Source organism: Trachemys scripta, chromosome 2, assembly GCF_013100865.1.
Source record: "Trachemys scripta elegans isolate TJP31775 chromosome 2, CAS_Tse_1.0, whole genome shotgun sequence".
Taxonomy (NCBI): domain Eukaryota; kingdom Metazoa; phylum Chordata; order Testudines; family Emydidae; genus Trachemys; species Trachemys scripta.
The window spans coordinates 112491218-112506009 of NC_048299.1; the positions used below are offsets into that span (position 1 = coordinate 112491218).

At 41.9% G+C, this 14792-nt stretch overlaps 1 protein-coding gene across 2 annotated transcripts in view; it reads left to right on the forward strand.

Annotated features, from left to right (window-relative positions):
• The window catches only part of COL15A1 (collagen type XV alpha 1 chain), a gene marked incomplete in the record, with an annotated part of 278369 nt that overhangs the window by 238872 nt on the left and 24705 nt on the right, over positions 1 to 14792 (forward strand). For both annotated transcript variants that reach the window (XM_034761429.1, XM_034761430.1), the window contains 5 exon segments: positions 3517 to 3570; positions 3652 to 3711; positions 7046 to 7114; positions 7529 to 7570; positions 12484 to 12526. In XM_034761429.1, the coding sequence (XP_034617320.1) occupies positions 3517 to 3570; positions 3652 to 3711; positions 7046 to 7114; positions 7529 to 7570; positions 12484 to 12526 (268 nt within the window).

The following is a 14792-nucleotide window of genomic DNA, read 5'->3' on the forward strand; positions in this document are numbered from 1 at the left end:
GGTGGTTAGGAAATAGCTAGTCTCCTTATCCCACAATATAAGGTTATAAGAAACATTCAAGATGACACCACTTGTTACATTTAAAATAGAAATGACAAATTTGGGTGAAGATTAAAGATTAAACATATAACTCCTTTTGAAACTTGTATTAAGGCAAAGTTACAATACAATATTAACATGGTATGTCATATATTTCTTATTCAGGATCAGGTTAATTTTCAAAGAACCTGGCTAAAGATTCTGGCTTGCTGGCTGGGGAATCCTCCTCTGAGTTTGCTAGAAAGGGTGACCAAATTTATAAGTACCTATCCTCTTTTTGGTGCGTCTCTTGTGTATGTACTTGATGTGAAAGCTTTTCCATTGCAAGGACTGTACCACAATTCCATAGGAGGAAGAGTCACATTTTTCCAACACAAAGTCTAGCAGCTAACAATAAAAAGAAATGAATTTGTTGTTCTCTTTAAAATGCAGATCCTTTACTGGAGCATTAAGTAAGCAGGTCAGGGATCTCTAGGAAACCAGCCAGCATTTTGTCATACAATGAATCTCTTTAATAATTTCCTCCCAAAACCATCTAATTCTTGAGTGCATTCACCACATGTGCAAGTATCTTTCCATGCAACTCCTCCATAAGAGCACCTCTCTCATAGCAAAAATATGATGGTGCTTAGCTGGAGTCAGTTGTCATCTATACAGTAGTTTATAAAAACATTCCTTATGGGCCACACAAATTGAAGATGTATATCCCTTTTCCTATATAGAGACACTCTTATCCAGATCAATTTCTTTGTCCAAATCCCTCTCCCATCTTTTCATCTGGGTTATTTTCCTAACATCTTTCTCTGTCAAATTTGTATGTATCTCAGAAATTAAACCCTTTGTTCCAGCTTGTTCGTCTTCCAATGTGGCTAAATGTCTAGAAAGAGCAGCCTCGTATCCAGATTCCACAATAAAATGTTTGACTTGTAAATACTGAAAATGTGGGATCTTTATATTATTACATACCTCTTGGTATGATTTCAAATCAGGACCCAGGAGCAACTGTCGATATTGAATAATCCTGGCTCTTCCCCACAACAAATAGTCCTTTGATATTTTTAGGGATACATTCCTAATTATTATTTAAATTAGCTAAGGAAGAGGGCCTTGGCAACCGGAATTTAGAAAATTTGTCTAAAACTGGTGAGGTGGTCTGGATGAATGGGTGATTATATTTTTTATTTTTGGCTACAACCCCTAATGCATGATATATAAGCCTGTGTGATCTTTAGATAGCACAGTTGTTAATGTAGGGCTGTTAGGTATTGGAGGAACTACTCTCGAGGTACCTGTGGCACCCCATATTCACCACTGTCATATAATTATGATATATTTTGTACAAAGTATGCCTTGTGAGGTATCATTCTAACAGTCTTGATCTGCTAGACATTAATATCTTGTTGAATTGTATGTGCTGTTGTCGTATGTGAAGCTATGAAGTTTGGCTATGTATGTGCTACTGAAACATGTTGTGAGGTTGAGAACACCCAAAAGCAGCCATTCAGGTACAACAATTAAAAGGCCAAACAATGTTAATGGTTTATTGAGGAAATATACACAATCACAAGGATTACCCCAGGAACTGTGTACAATAGAAACCTTTCAGAGATAGCACTACACAATGTTAACTTTTTGACCCAAGTCACAGCAAAAGAGCTTTCCAGCAAGTGGGAAGAAGATATAAAGGGGGGAAATGACATCATGATGGTACCTCACTCTTCCTACAACAACACACCTGAACGTATCGGAGGAAAAAGACTGAACTAGGTGGGAAGTGTTGGTCCCAGGCAGGAAAGAAAGAAGCCTGCCTGTGTATGTAAAAGCTTACCTGCTTGTATTATCTAACTGGGTGAGACACTGCTTGATTCAAATACTAATTAGTACATTAGGCTTAGATTGTGGTTTTGTTTTATTTCTTATGGTAATCTACTTTGACCTGTTTGCTATCGCTTAAGAGCTATCTTTCTGCAGTTAATAAATCTATTTTATATTTTACCTAAAACACTGTGTGTTGTTTGAAGTGCACAGGGGATAAATCTCAGCTCATGAACAAGAGTTGGTGCACGTCCACTTTCCTTTGTAGAAGTGGCGGACTGGGTAATAAATTCATATTGGTTGGGTTTTGACCAGGGCAGGACAGTATAACTCTGGGGTCTTAGGCTAGGGAGCTGAGAGTATTTTGGTTGAAGTTTCTTTATGTGGGTTCATGAGTGGCTGGCCAGAGCATTTATGAACACAGCTGGGTGTGGCCCCTATCGATGGATGTTGGTGTGAGTGCAAGCTTGGAGGGCTTTGCAGCTTGTCACAATGTCACAGTGCAAGAGGGAACCCAGATTGGTGAGACAGAGAGCGCAGCTGTACCTCAGTTCCAGGTGGCACCCCGGGGCCATCACAGTACCATTCTCAGATTCTGTGGGTTCTATCCACACACACACACACACTTTTGCACTCAAACACACACACACACACTCACTCACTACCAGCCACTTGCTGGAGTTAAAAACATTTGCATGAATGCTAAGGCAGAGGTGTCCTTCTGCTAATACAAATTGGAAAAGAAAAGAAAATCCAAAAGTTGCTACATATACAGAATGGTGGTGGTTACTCTTGAGGTTTCATTCAGCCTGGTGGAAAAGGTTAGCCTGTGGTCTTCTCAACTCTGCTGTTTTATGTGGATGGACTTGTTGCTGGCTAGAGGTTTTTACTTGTGGAAGTTGACACTTAGAAGTTGCATGTTGCTGGACTCTACAGCTGGGAGTGTGGAGGAAGCATGGGTTTCTTTGTCAGGCATGATGACATCACCTGGCCAGTGTTCAGCAATCACCAGCAGCCATGGTCACTGGGGTCCAATTAGGTCACCTTTATGTAAACAAAGATTCCCCCCATTCCAGTAGTTTTGCACTTGGAAAGTCCACAGATTGAAAAATATATCCAGTCACAAGGTCTATGGGTTTTTTTGAGACATTTGAGGTCAGTCTAGACATTTTTTTAATCATTCTAAAAAGTCCCCACTCAAAAATAATTTTAAAAATGCAAGACTAGCAGAAAGTTGGCATAGAAATCATAGGAAAAGACCAATCATACATTCACTCAGGCAGAGAGAGACAGTTCCTGTTCTATAGACCGATGCTTATAAGTTCCCCTTTATTCTTGGGTACTTGGCAGCTCAGCTTTGAACATTTTGGACACACAAAATCTGGGTGAAATTTAGACTTTGACAGTGAGAGCAAAGAACCTTGCCCTCCAAAGATCACAATCTTGGGGTTCCGTTTTTATATGCAGGCCTATCTGCTTCACATCTGTACTCTCAGAATAGTTGCTGAAAGGAATTAGTCTGCAAACAGGGAACCTTTTTTAAAAACACATCGATGTGCTTTCAGAATAACCAAAACATGAGTCACTATCATGTTCAATATAGAAAATTTTAAATTTTACTCCTTTTCTCAGCTAATCACGCTCTTTCTATTTTCTCTCCAGGGACCAGTAGGACCTTCTGGACCTAAGGGAGAACTTGGTATTCCTGGACGACCTGTACGTGTTAGGGTCTTTCAGATGGAATAAAAATAGCAGTTTACTTCTGTACAGACACTAAAACATTTCTCTTCATTTCAGGGCCGCCCAGGATTGAATGGACTGAAAGGTGTAAAAGGTGAACGGGGTGTAACATTATATGTAAGTTCTGCAGTGGTACTGAAATTCATTGTAAACAAGAATATAATCCCGTGTTGAGGCTAATAGATATGAATCTATTCTAGGAATAAAAACAGCTTGCAATACCTAGAAATGCTAACATGATCATTCTGTTTCTCCTGATAAATAATAATAGTTCAGCTCCAATTTCTGTAATCCTAACTCCAGTTGAGCAGTACGTACTTGTGTGAATAGTTCTATTGACTTCAGTGAGATACTCACATAAGTGCTACTCATAGTAAGTAAGTGTGGCTCAGTTAGGCCCATCTTGGGCTTCATCTTTCAAACACTTCCCACCTGGTAGTGCTTGCTACCACAAGTTGTCGGGGGGACACTACAAACACTACACAGATAAGTGTGTGCAGGATTGAGCCCTATAGGATTTGCATGCTAAATATTCTACAGTTGTTGAATTCAAAAATGGTTTTGAGCTTGATAAACAAAAATCCTGATTCTGCAATCCTGATTGACACTGGGTAGCACTCATGCAAGTAGTTTGTCAGCAAGTGCTACTCAGCTTAAGTAAAAGTTCCAGAATAGCATTTTCCATTTCCATAGGACATCTGGCATAGTAATTCGTATCAGAGTTCTTGTACCATCTTAGGATGTGTCTATGCTAGAAAAATTAGTACTGGTACATGTATTACTTTAGTACCAATAACAGTGCAGCTACTTCAGTACTATGCTATTAGGGAAGACAAGGTGCAGGTAGTCCCACCACACATGCACACACTCTGTGCTCTGTGTACACCAGCACAGTACACTGTTGCTTTACTAGAGAAATCAATACCAATATTGTACAAAAGACCTTATATGATTAAGTTCACATCAGAAATAGTATCCCGGTTCATTACACTGTTGGTGGAATCTGTTATATTTCAATTGACTGTATTTTAAATGAGTTCTATTGTATTTATGAAGTGCCCTTCTGGAGTGGCTTGTTTAAAAAATATTCCGCACCAGGTTGAAATCACAAGTGTGAATCCTGTACAATAGATATGAGTGCAGATTATGTTAATGTCTTTGCTTGTCAAAAAGAAGACAGAGAAGTGACTTGATTAGTGTATCTTCCTGGGGAGAAAATACCAGGTACTAAAGAGCTTTTTCATCAAGCAAAGAAATGCAAAACAAGAACCAGTTGCTGGAAGCTGAAGCCAGACAAATTCAAATTAGAAATTAGGCACAGATCTCTTACAGTGAGAGTGATTAACAGATTACCAAAGGGAAATGTTAGATTCTCCATCTCTTGAAATCTTTGTCAAGACTGGATGCCTTTCTGGAAGACATCCTTTAGCTAAGCATAAGTTAATGGGCTCAATACAGGGGTTACTGGGTGAAATTCTATGGCCTGTGATATATAGGAGATCAGACTACATGACCTAATAGTCCCGTCTGGCTTTAAATTCTATGAATTTGTGCCATTTCTATCAGATGAGAGGATCTCATTACCAGGTGCAACTGTTCTAAATAATTTGAGTTCTCATGTGTTAGCCAACGTGTAATCAAAGTGTCGTTCATTTAGATGGAAAGAGAAGTCAGCTAGAGGAGCAGACAGGTTCAGAATCTCTGCCCTCTCCTCCTCTTCCCACATTCATCCATTATGCCCCTCTGTATCCCTGCTTACAGCCTGTAGTATGTTCTCTGCTTAGACCCCTAATGAAGAGTGTTATTCCAATGTAGCAGTGCTAGCAGGGAGCTGGGGATCCGTCAGGGACCAGACCCAGTGTATGGACACAGGGCCTCCACATGGATATAGCATTCAATGTTATAGGTTGGACTAGATTCCACATTCAGTTAGGGTGGTGTAAATCCAAAATAAATCCATTGATGTCAGTGCAGTAGCCCATTGTTAATAGTGCGGTTCCTGAGTGTGTAGTGTGCTGACTGTAGCCAATGATTTTAGTTTATTATTCATTTATTGTGTAATGTTATGATTAATATGTGATATTACATATATTCATTTTATGTTAATTAGAATGAATTTGTAGGATTATAAAAGTCTAAAATTGATCAGTATTTAAAGGAACTAAGTATTAGACATAAGTAAGACAAGCTAAAACACAAAAACCCGTAGGTTGAGGCCTGCAAGACTTTAGCTTAGCTATTTTAGGCCTTGGAGACACGAAGTAATAACTCAAGCCAATGACCAAAAAATAACTCAGTGCCCTAAAATTATGGAAAAAGGGGTACCTAGTGGTAATATTGTGCAAAATTACCCAAAAGATTACTATTAGATCATAAAAATACTGTAAAGGCGTCTCTGTTTCTGACATGTCTTTAAACCATGGAATACAGATTGTGCGTCAATGCTAATAAAAACAAAGGTAACTTACACAGTCTATAGAAAACTGGGGTCCCTTAAGTTTCCAGGGAACACAGACCAATAAAAGAAAAGAGGGTTGACACGTTTATGAACATGCACAGAAGGTAGATATAAACAGAATCACATTATAAAAAGGGATGCCCAAAATGGGAAAATTGAGCTCCCTATGTGAGACTCCAGCAAGAATCATCCCTCTACTAATGATCAAGCATGAGAGACCCATCAAACCCTAACACTATTGTTAAGAATGTAAGTATAACTATGTTTGTAACTTGTGCATAGGTCTCTATAGAATTTCTATATGCTTGGGTAATCATAACTTACTTATAAACTAAACTAAACTTTGTACCTGTAAATGTATGTGTGGTCACTACCCTTGGTCTTTATGTGTTCCTAAAACTCTAACTCTAAAGCAAGTAGCAAAGGTAACTTTCACACTGTTAAGCTTAAAACTGTAGCTGTCAGAGCCAAACCCACGGTGGCATAATACCACATTACAAAATTCACTTTAAATAACATAAAAGGCTACATGACTGAATGGTTCAGAATCTCTCCCCTTAGGACAAGGATTTATGTTACAGATGTTCTGCATTTAAATGTCCAGTTGTCTGAATGGCATTTGAACAGTGCAATTTGTAATTGTATATGTCTCAGCACTTTGGATAATCCAAAGAGAGAGTTTTCTGGGGAACGAATGGAGCTTTTTTATATAATTCTGTGATTGGTTGGTTGGTTTGTTCTGAAAGCAAAAGCCTTGGGCAATTCTCCTGTCTATTAAATATTGTGGGTCAAATCTTAGACTCCACATTTTCTTTTTACAGGTAAAAATTTGTACATGAAAGAAAATGCTCAACCTCCCTTCAGGCCAGTTAGCACAAGGCTCCATGTTCAGATTGGCCCATGCCCTTTTTCTGTCAGCTGGCACTGCAGTCTGAAAGGTTCTAACTGAAAGGTTCTAATAAATGTCTTTTCCCCCTTGTTTTGCCTTCCCAGGGTCCTCCTGGCTTGCCTGGGCCCCCGGGACCCCCTGGACCTCCAGGGGCTGTAATTCACATCAAAGGAGTAAGTACCTAGAGGGATTATTTGTTGGTCTGTGGTGCCCTGCTGCCATTGCAGTAGTGCACAGCTCTTGAAATCGGTTGTAAGGTGAAACCTTGAAATTGTTTCAGATCGCACAGGTTTGCAGGCAGATTTCCAGCTTGTGGCTATAGGACAGAACCGCCTGACCACAGATGTTGAAAGCACTCTTATATAAGGGGTTTGCCCCATCCACAAAGGCCAAAACCTGCTGGCAGAACCACACCATGCAAGAGCATTCTTAACATATGACCCAGAAAATCCATTCAGGATGAGGAGATTTTTGTGTTGTGGGCGGGTCCTTTGCCTGTCATCTTCTATTAAATCTGAATATTTAGTTGCTATATCATCATCATCATCTTTATTTACTGAATTCATTTTCCTCCACATTTTGAATAGACAGTTTTCCCAATTTCTCCCAGACCCCACTGCAAAATGCCAGTAAGTTATATACAGACCCTGCTTTTACCAAATTACATTGATATATGTAAGTGCATGGCCATAAGAACAAGTGACACAAACATACCTCTGTGCACGTTTTAGTTCTCTTCAATCTCTACTTCTGCTTTGCCATCTGCTTTGGTAATGTCATATGTCCAATGTACACGATAAAGTAGGACCAAGACTTTAAGATAACAGAGTATTTTATATTCTCAACGATGAATGCCTTGTAGAATGCATGAGAGGTATAAACAACATTGTAAACTTTTGGCTTAAAGCTTTGTAACATTGTTATTTTGTTAGTCGAACAAAGTTTAGAGACAAAGGGAGTTTAAAAAGAATAAGAATTGTCCTTAGAAAGATGTGTTTCTACTGATTTTTTTTAAAGGAGGTGGGGGGAACTTTTATTTCTTTTACTGCTTGTACAATACCTCTCAGTCCACAATCAGAATAAAATTGTCTAGTCTCTTTGAATGCCAGGACACGCAGAGCATACATCAAACAAACAAACAAACAAACAAACAATCTTCTTTTGCCCTACTTAGGCTTACATTCCAATTGTTCCATTCACATGCTATGACATCTTGCTCAAGTCACCCAGAACTGTGAACCAGTGCGTTACTTGTTCTTCTCAGCAAGAGTGAGCTTTGCTGTTGCCCAGCTGTGTGCCAGCTCCTGGACACACCAGCTTGTCTGCTTTGCCAGCAAAATTTTCAGGACTCTGCCAGTCTAAACCTTGCCTTGCAGGTAACAGTGAACACCAATTCCCAAGAGACGTCTCCTTGCAGTGTCCAGTCCCTCTCACTGGACAGTCGCAGAAGTTAAGTTTGCTGCCTGCAAAGAGACAGAGTCCTCATCAGCCGGTTAGGTTAGCGGAAGACTCATGCTTCACTTTCATAACCAGCACTGAGATGGTTTTGTTTTTCAGTTTATTAACAAAGAATACAGGTTTGAGTTATTTCAGGTAAGAGAGAAAGAAACATGAAAGGTTACAAACAAAACAAACCACAGTTTCTGGTGACTAAAACTAACTTCAAGTTACAGTCTTTAACTAAGTAGGTTTCCTCACCTATAATCAGTTCCCAGAGACTTCAATCCACTTGGTTGAAGGATCCATCTTTCTCGATTTCAAGAGTTCTGCCCTCAGATGATGGATGCACAAATGACTTTCTGTTTCTGCTTTTATTTCCCAAAGTCCATGGTCTCTCTTTCAAGGGCCAGGAAGTCTTCGTGGGATACAGCCTCCATCCCCCTTTGTGATTGTTCTATTGTGTTATCTTCTCTTCGACTTGCTAGTTTGGTGGCTCTGTCTACCTTATATGTAAATGCAGTACCATTGTTTCTGTCCTCACCTTGCTCAATTTACACTGGAGAGACAGTCAAGCAGGTGAAACAACATTCCTTTGTCTAGAACAGACTAGGCTTATGCACTGCTTGCCAGACACATTTGAAGAAGATATTTCTATCGCACATCTATAATTCTTTACACTCCGCCCATACTTACACCAGGCAGTAATATTAATGACCAGCGTGATACCAGTTTGCATACAACACCTTTAGGTGACACTGTAGCAGGTTGAGCACTCACCGCTGCGGTGCCTCCTGCAGGTGGTCCGGGAATTAGGTCAGTTCCAGCCTCGGAGCGCCCCTTCTGGCCAGTGTCTCTCCTGCCTCAAGGCCCGTGTCCTTCCCAGACCCCGGTGCCCTCTTATCTCGGGGCTCTGCCCCACGACAGTCCCCATGCTCTGGGTGTCCCCTCCTAGAGGACCCCCCCAACCCTCTATGCCCACTTTGCCTCAGTGGCTACTGCCAGTCATCATCTAGCCCCCTTTCTAGGAGGCAGACTGCAGTCTGTAGTGGCCGGGCCACTCATCACTGGCAAGGAGGTTGGACCAGCTGCCACTGCCTATCCCTGGGCTGCACCTCTGCAGCCCCAGTACCTACTTAGCCTTTAACAAGACCTCAGCCTGGGGAGTTGCCAGGCTGGAGCTCCCCAGCTCCTCTTGCTTTCCCCAGCACTGTTCTGCCCCAGGTACCCTTTGCTCCGAGGCAGCTAGGTCCTTCCCACTCCAAGGCTGTAGTGAGACTGACTCAGCTCCTCCCTTAGCCCTTCTTATACTGGCCCAGCTGGGCCCTGATTGGCTGCCTCAAGCCTGCTCATAGTTGGCTCCCTGGGGCAGCCCTTTCCCAGGGCTGTTTTTAACCCCTTCCAATCCGGAGCGGGTGACTACCCCGCTACAGACACCTTTTAGAATCAGATTGACGACGGTGGGTTGGGGCAATGAGTGTATCGGGCCTGATGTGAGTTACACTATGGTGTGCCCTCTGCCAGCTGGCACTGAGGGGTTCCCTGGGTCACACATGCCAACTGTTATTGCCTCATAAAACTCAAGGAGTGACATCCTGACCCCACTGAAGTCAATTGCAAAACTTCCATTGACTTCAATGGGGCTGGGATTTCACCCAGGATGTCTGGGAAGCTGATGTGGCACTAAGGTTTAGAGGACCTCAGAGACTTTTTGTTTAAATAAATCACAGAAATTACCTCTCGTAATAAACTGTGAACAGGCCTGAGTCATACTAGAGCTTTCCTAAAGGCCATATTGTGGCATATAGTCACTGGGCTGAGTAGATGAGCAATGGGGGATGTGGGAAAGGATTGTGCCTCAGGGTATTTCTACACTGTAGTTAAACACTGGTGGCTGACTCTGCTCACAGGGCTTGGGCTATTTAATTCATAGAATCATAGAATATCAGGGTTGGAAGGGACCTCAGGAAGTCATCTAGTCCAATCCCCTGCTCAAAGCAGGACCAATCCCCAGACAGATTTTTACCCCAGTTCCCTAAATGGCCCCTTCAAGGACTGAACTCATAACCCTGGGTTTAGCAGGCCAGTGCACAAACCACTGAGCTATCCCTCCCCACCAAATAATACCTCCTAGCACTTATATAATGCTTTTCATCAGTGAATCTTAAAGCACTTTACCAAGGAGATCACTATCATTATTCTCATTTTACAGATGGAGAAACTGAGGCACAAGGTCACCCAACAGGCTAGTAGCAGAGTCAGGAATAGAACCCAGGTCTCGTAAGTCTCACTCCAGCACCCAATACACTAGGCCACACTGCTTTAAATTGAGGTGTAGATATTTGGGCTGGCCCTCTGGGACCGTCCCCCATCCTGGAGTCCCAGAGGCCTGGGCTCCAGCCTGAGCCCAAACATCTACAGTGCAATTAAACAGCCCCATAGCCCAAGCCCCACAAGCCCAAGTCAGCTGATATGGGCCCGAGTCAGCTGATACGGATGTTTAACTGCAGTGTAGACATATTGTTAGAGAGCCATTATGCCTCCCCCATCAGCCTGATGTGCAGGAGGGCTGCATCATCCATGGCTACAGTACATCATATTATAACTCAACACTTTACAGTGGGTCCAGTTCTCATTTCACTTACCCCAGTTTACTTAGGTTGATTTTGGAGGAGAGACTCCAGATCTATATTGGTATAAATACAATGAGAATCAGTATCAATAAGTATAAAATAAGAAAATAATCTCTCTCCTGCCTTTAAAGAAAAATATATTTACTGGTTTTATAAACCTTTCCATATTAACTTTACTTATGAACTCAGACACAGAAAAATGACCACAAGATGTTTTTAAGTTTCTATGAGGCTTTAACTACTTGTTTTAGGAATTTTATTCTTATCTCTTTTATTCCATCCATAAATTCTCCATCTTACGTATAACTTTCTTATAAGAAATTATTTTCATTAGCTCTGCTAGGAATTGCTCTACGGATTGGCCAACTTTCTCACCAATGCCGCGCAATTATTTTCTGTGCAACCGTTAAAATGACAGAAACTCACTTAGAGAGCAAGAATAGTTCATTCGCACAGAGGTTAAAAATCAGTGAACAGTAGAAAGAAAATATTTTAATTGCACTAATGACTGCCCAGATAAAAGAAATGTGTGGTTCTAAGTGCCTCTTCATGCATCTTAATATGCAAGATAGCTTTGCCCTATATTTGTGAATGACATAAAACTGCCCCAATTTGTACCTACAAATACTCCACTTTACACATCTGTATAAGTGAGTATTCGTAAGGAACCATGGACTGAATCCTGCAAGCATTCCTCATGCGAATAGACCCACTGAAGTTAACTCCTAACAGTGAGTGTTGCAGGATTGGGTTCTTTTCATGCAGCAGCTGCACGGTGGAATTTTTAATATATGACTAGGATGCAATTCATATTAATAGTAATAATTAGCATTATGTAATGTTTTATCCATTGAAAGCATTGTACCAACATTAATTAATCCTCTCAATATCTTTAGGAGGTAGGTTATTTTGTCCCTGTTTTACAGGCAGGCAATAAGTTCCACAGCAGGAATAGAATTAGGGAGTTCCTGGCTCCCAGTCTCGTGCTTGGATCACACTTTTCTTTCTCTCAAGTGCCTTTTATGCACCTGGAAGCTGCAGATAAGCATCCATTGATTTGTGTTAATAGTTGATGAAAAGCACTGCAACCACAATCTGTTATCTTAAAAATCAAATTCTGCTCTCATTTACACTGATGAAAATCCAGAGTAATTCTAGTGACTTGAATTGAGTTACCCTGGATTTATACTAGCATAACTGAATACAGAATTTGGTTAATGTTGCAAAAATGCATGTTTTACAGCCCATTGAAAGCATGCTGCATGTTGAAGAACGCACAATACTGAATAAGTCTTAACTGACTAATATTTGGACATTGGCAAATTGACTAATACAGCTTAAACTATTAATTATATGTACTGTGATAGCACACAAAAGCTCCAGCCAGAATCAGGGCCCTATTATGCTAGCTGCTGTATAAGTATAAGATAATTTGTATAGATAATATTCTGAATTTATTTCTTTGTGTGTAGGTTGGCACTGCTCATCCTGGAAACCAAGAAGCTAACATTTATGGTAAACTATTGGGTTTTTTACTTCTTGTAGCAATGTATTGGATCAAATATGACCCTAGTTGTAGTGACCAAAAGTCTCAGCCATCTCTTGGCTATTAGGCGACCTACACCATAAGAAATGATTTTGTAGTCTCAATCGTGTTCTTATTAAACTAGTATCCATATCCCAAAACCCATCAACACTGTTGGTACAAATTAGCACCCTCTTGGCAGTGTTCAGCATAGAGGCCAAGGAGTGAATGAGCCATGAAACTGAACTATCCTTTCTCTCAGAAGTGGTATCTCTTGACCAGGGATAAGACACATAGATGTGGCCGTGTGGAGTGAGGCTGCAGTCCCATTGTTATGTGTTCTCTGTCATAATCGGCTATAGAACTGTACGGAATATGCAGTCACACAATCAGTCCTCCTGTGCTCTGGGAACATCTCAACAGCAAACTCGAAGTCTAACCTGAAATTATTCCTATGGGAAGAAAACTGGATTGGTTGATTCCCAATTCAGCCAGCCTAGAAGAGCCCCAACTCCTGCCTGATGTATGCTGGTCCCACTTCTCTCAGAGGTGACTGTGTGTGTTCTGAAAGGCATAGAACATTCCCTTGGGTCAGCCAGTCAGAGTGGGAAGCTCCTGCCTATGATCAGAGCTCCAGTCCCATTGCTTGGGCATCAACAGTGTAATCCATGAAGGTACTTGGGTACCTAAGTCCTGTTTTTAGGCACCACTCTGAGCCACAAAACTTTCACTCAGCGGCCACCGAACCCTGTAGGTGCCTGAACTCATTCAATATCTAAGTTTTTTGCCTGTGGGCATACCCACTGCTGCCTCACTCTAGGCACCTATCTCCCATCCAAGCCTGGGAGTGATCCACATACTGGACGAAGAGAGGTGTTGGGTCTCCTAAGTCACATGTGGGGCCCAACCTGGTAGGCAGCCTCTGAGCATGTCTACCAGATCAGGCCCCTCAGGCAAGTTCCTCCTTCTCCTCCCTCACAGCTCAGTGTGGGAGGAGAAGGAGGAAGGGCCTCTTATATAACCCTTGGCCCAGTGGTCAGAGTACTTATCCAGGATGTGGGAGACTCCCCCAGTTCAAGTCCCATCCTCTTCCTGAGGGTGAGAAGATATTTGAACAGAGACCTGCCACTTCTCAGGTGAGTGCTCTCACCACTGGGCTCTAGTCATTCTAATGCTATCTCTGGCCCAATTAATATTTAATTATTTAATTAAAGTGGAACAACTTCAATAGGAGAGATTGAGGGAACCCTGTATCAGAATAATTCATAGCCTTGTGGTTAGAGTACTCACAGGCAGAGGGGGGACTTGAACCAGGGGACATCTATCTCCATGAGATGGGGGGACTCAGCACATATCCCTCTGGTCAGCATATCCCACTGGCTAGCTTAGGCTGCTCCCCACCTAGCCTACTGGATTTATGGATTGCAGTTTGAAGTGTCTATCTCTCCCCATTCAGTGTATTGGGAACACAGACACCTAGCTCGGGCTATGTCTACACTACTGCCGATGTCGGCAAAACTTAGGCCGCTCAGGGGTGTGAATATTCCACCTCCCTGAGCGACATAAGTTACACCGACATAAGTGGTAGTGTGCACAGCACTATGTCAGTGGGAGAGCTTCTCCAGCTGACATAGCTTATGCTGCTCACAGGGATGAGGAATGGGGTTTATGCCGACAGGAGAGCTCTCTCTCCTGTCGCCATAGACAGTCTTCACCAGATGCGCTGCAGCAGCACAGCTGTATCGGAACAGCTGCGCCACTGCAGCACTGTACGTGTAGACATGGCCTCAAGCTTTGTGGATTGCAGTGTTTTTCCTGTGATTTTTCTAAGCACCTAAAAGTTAAGTGTGGCAACTCCGAAGTCCCTTTGTGGATCTGTGCCTAAGTAAATATCATAGACAGGATCAACCCCTCCTTAGAGCACTGCAAATTACCCCTGAAGAGATTTTTGAAAAGGAGAGATCAAACCACCAAAACCTCTTTCACTTGCAAGGGAAAGAGTGTTTGAACCTTTCTGGGGAGACAGAAGAAATTCTCCCCTTCCCTTCACTCTGTAGGAAGATGAGGTGAGCCCTATTGAAGAGAAGATAATGTTCCAAGGCAGAGAGAGAGAGAGAGAGAGAGGTGACAGAGGGTACGTCTACACTGCAAACAGAAGTGTGACTGCAGCAGGTGTAGACATACCTCAGCTAACTTTGATCTAGCTAGCTTGAATAACAATAGCAGTGAATCCACAGCAGCATGGGCCAGTTCATA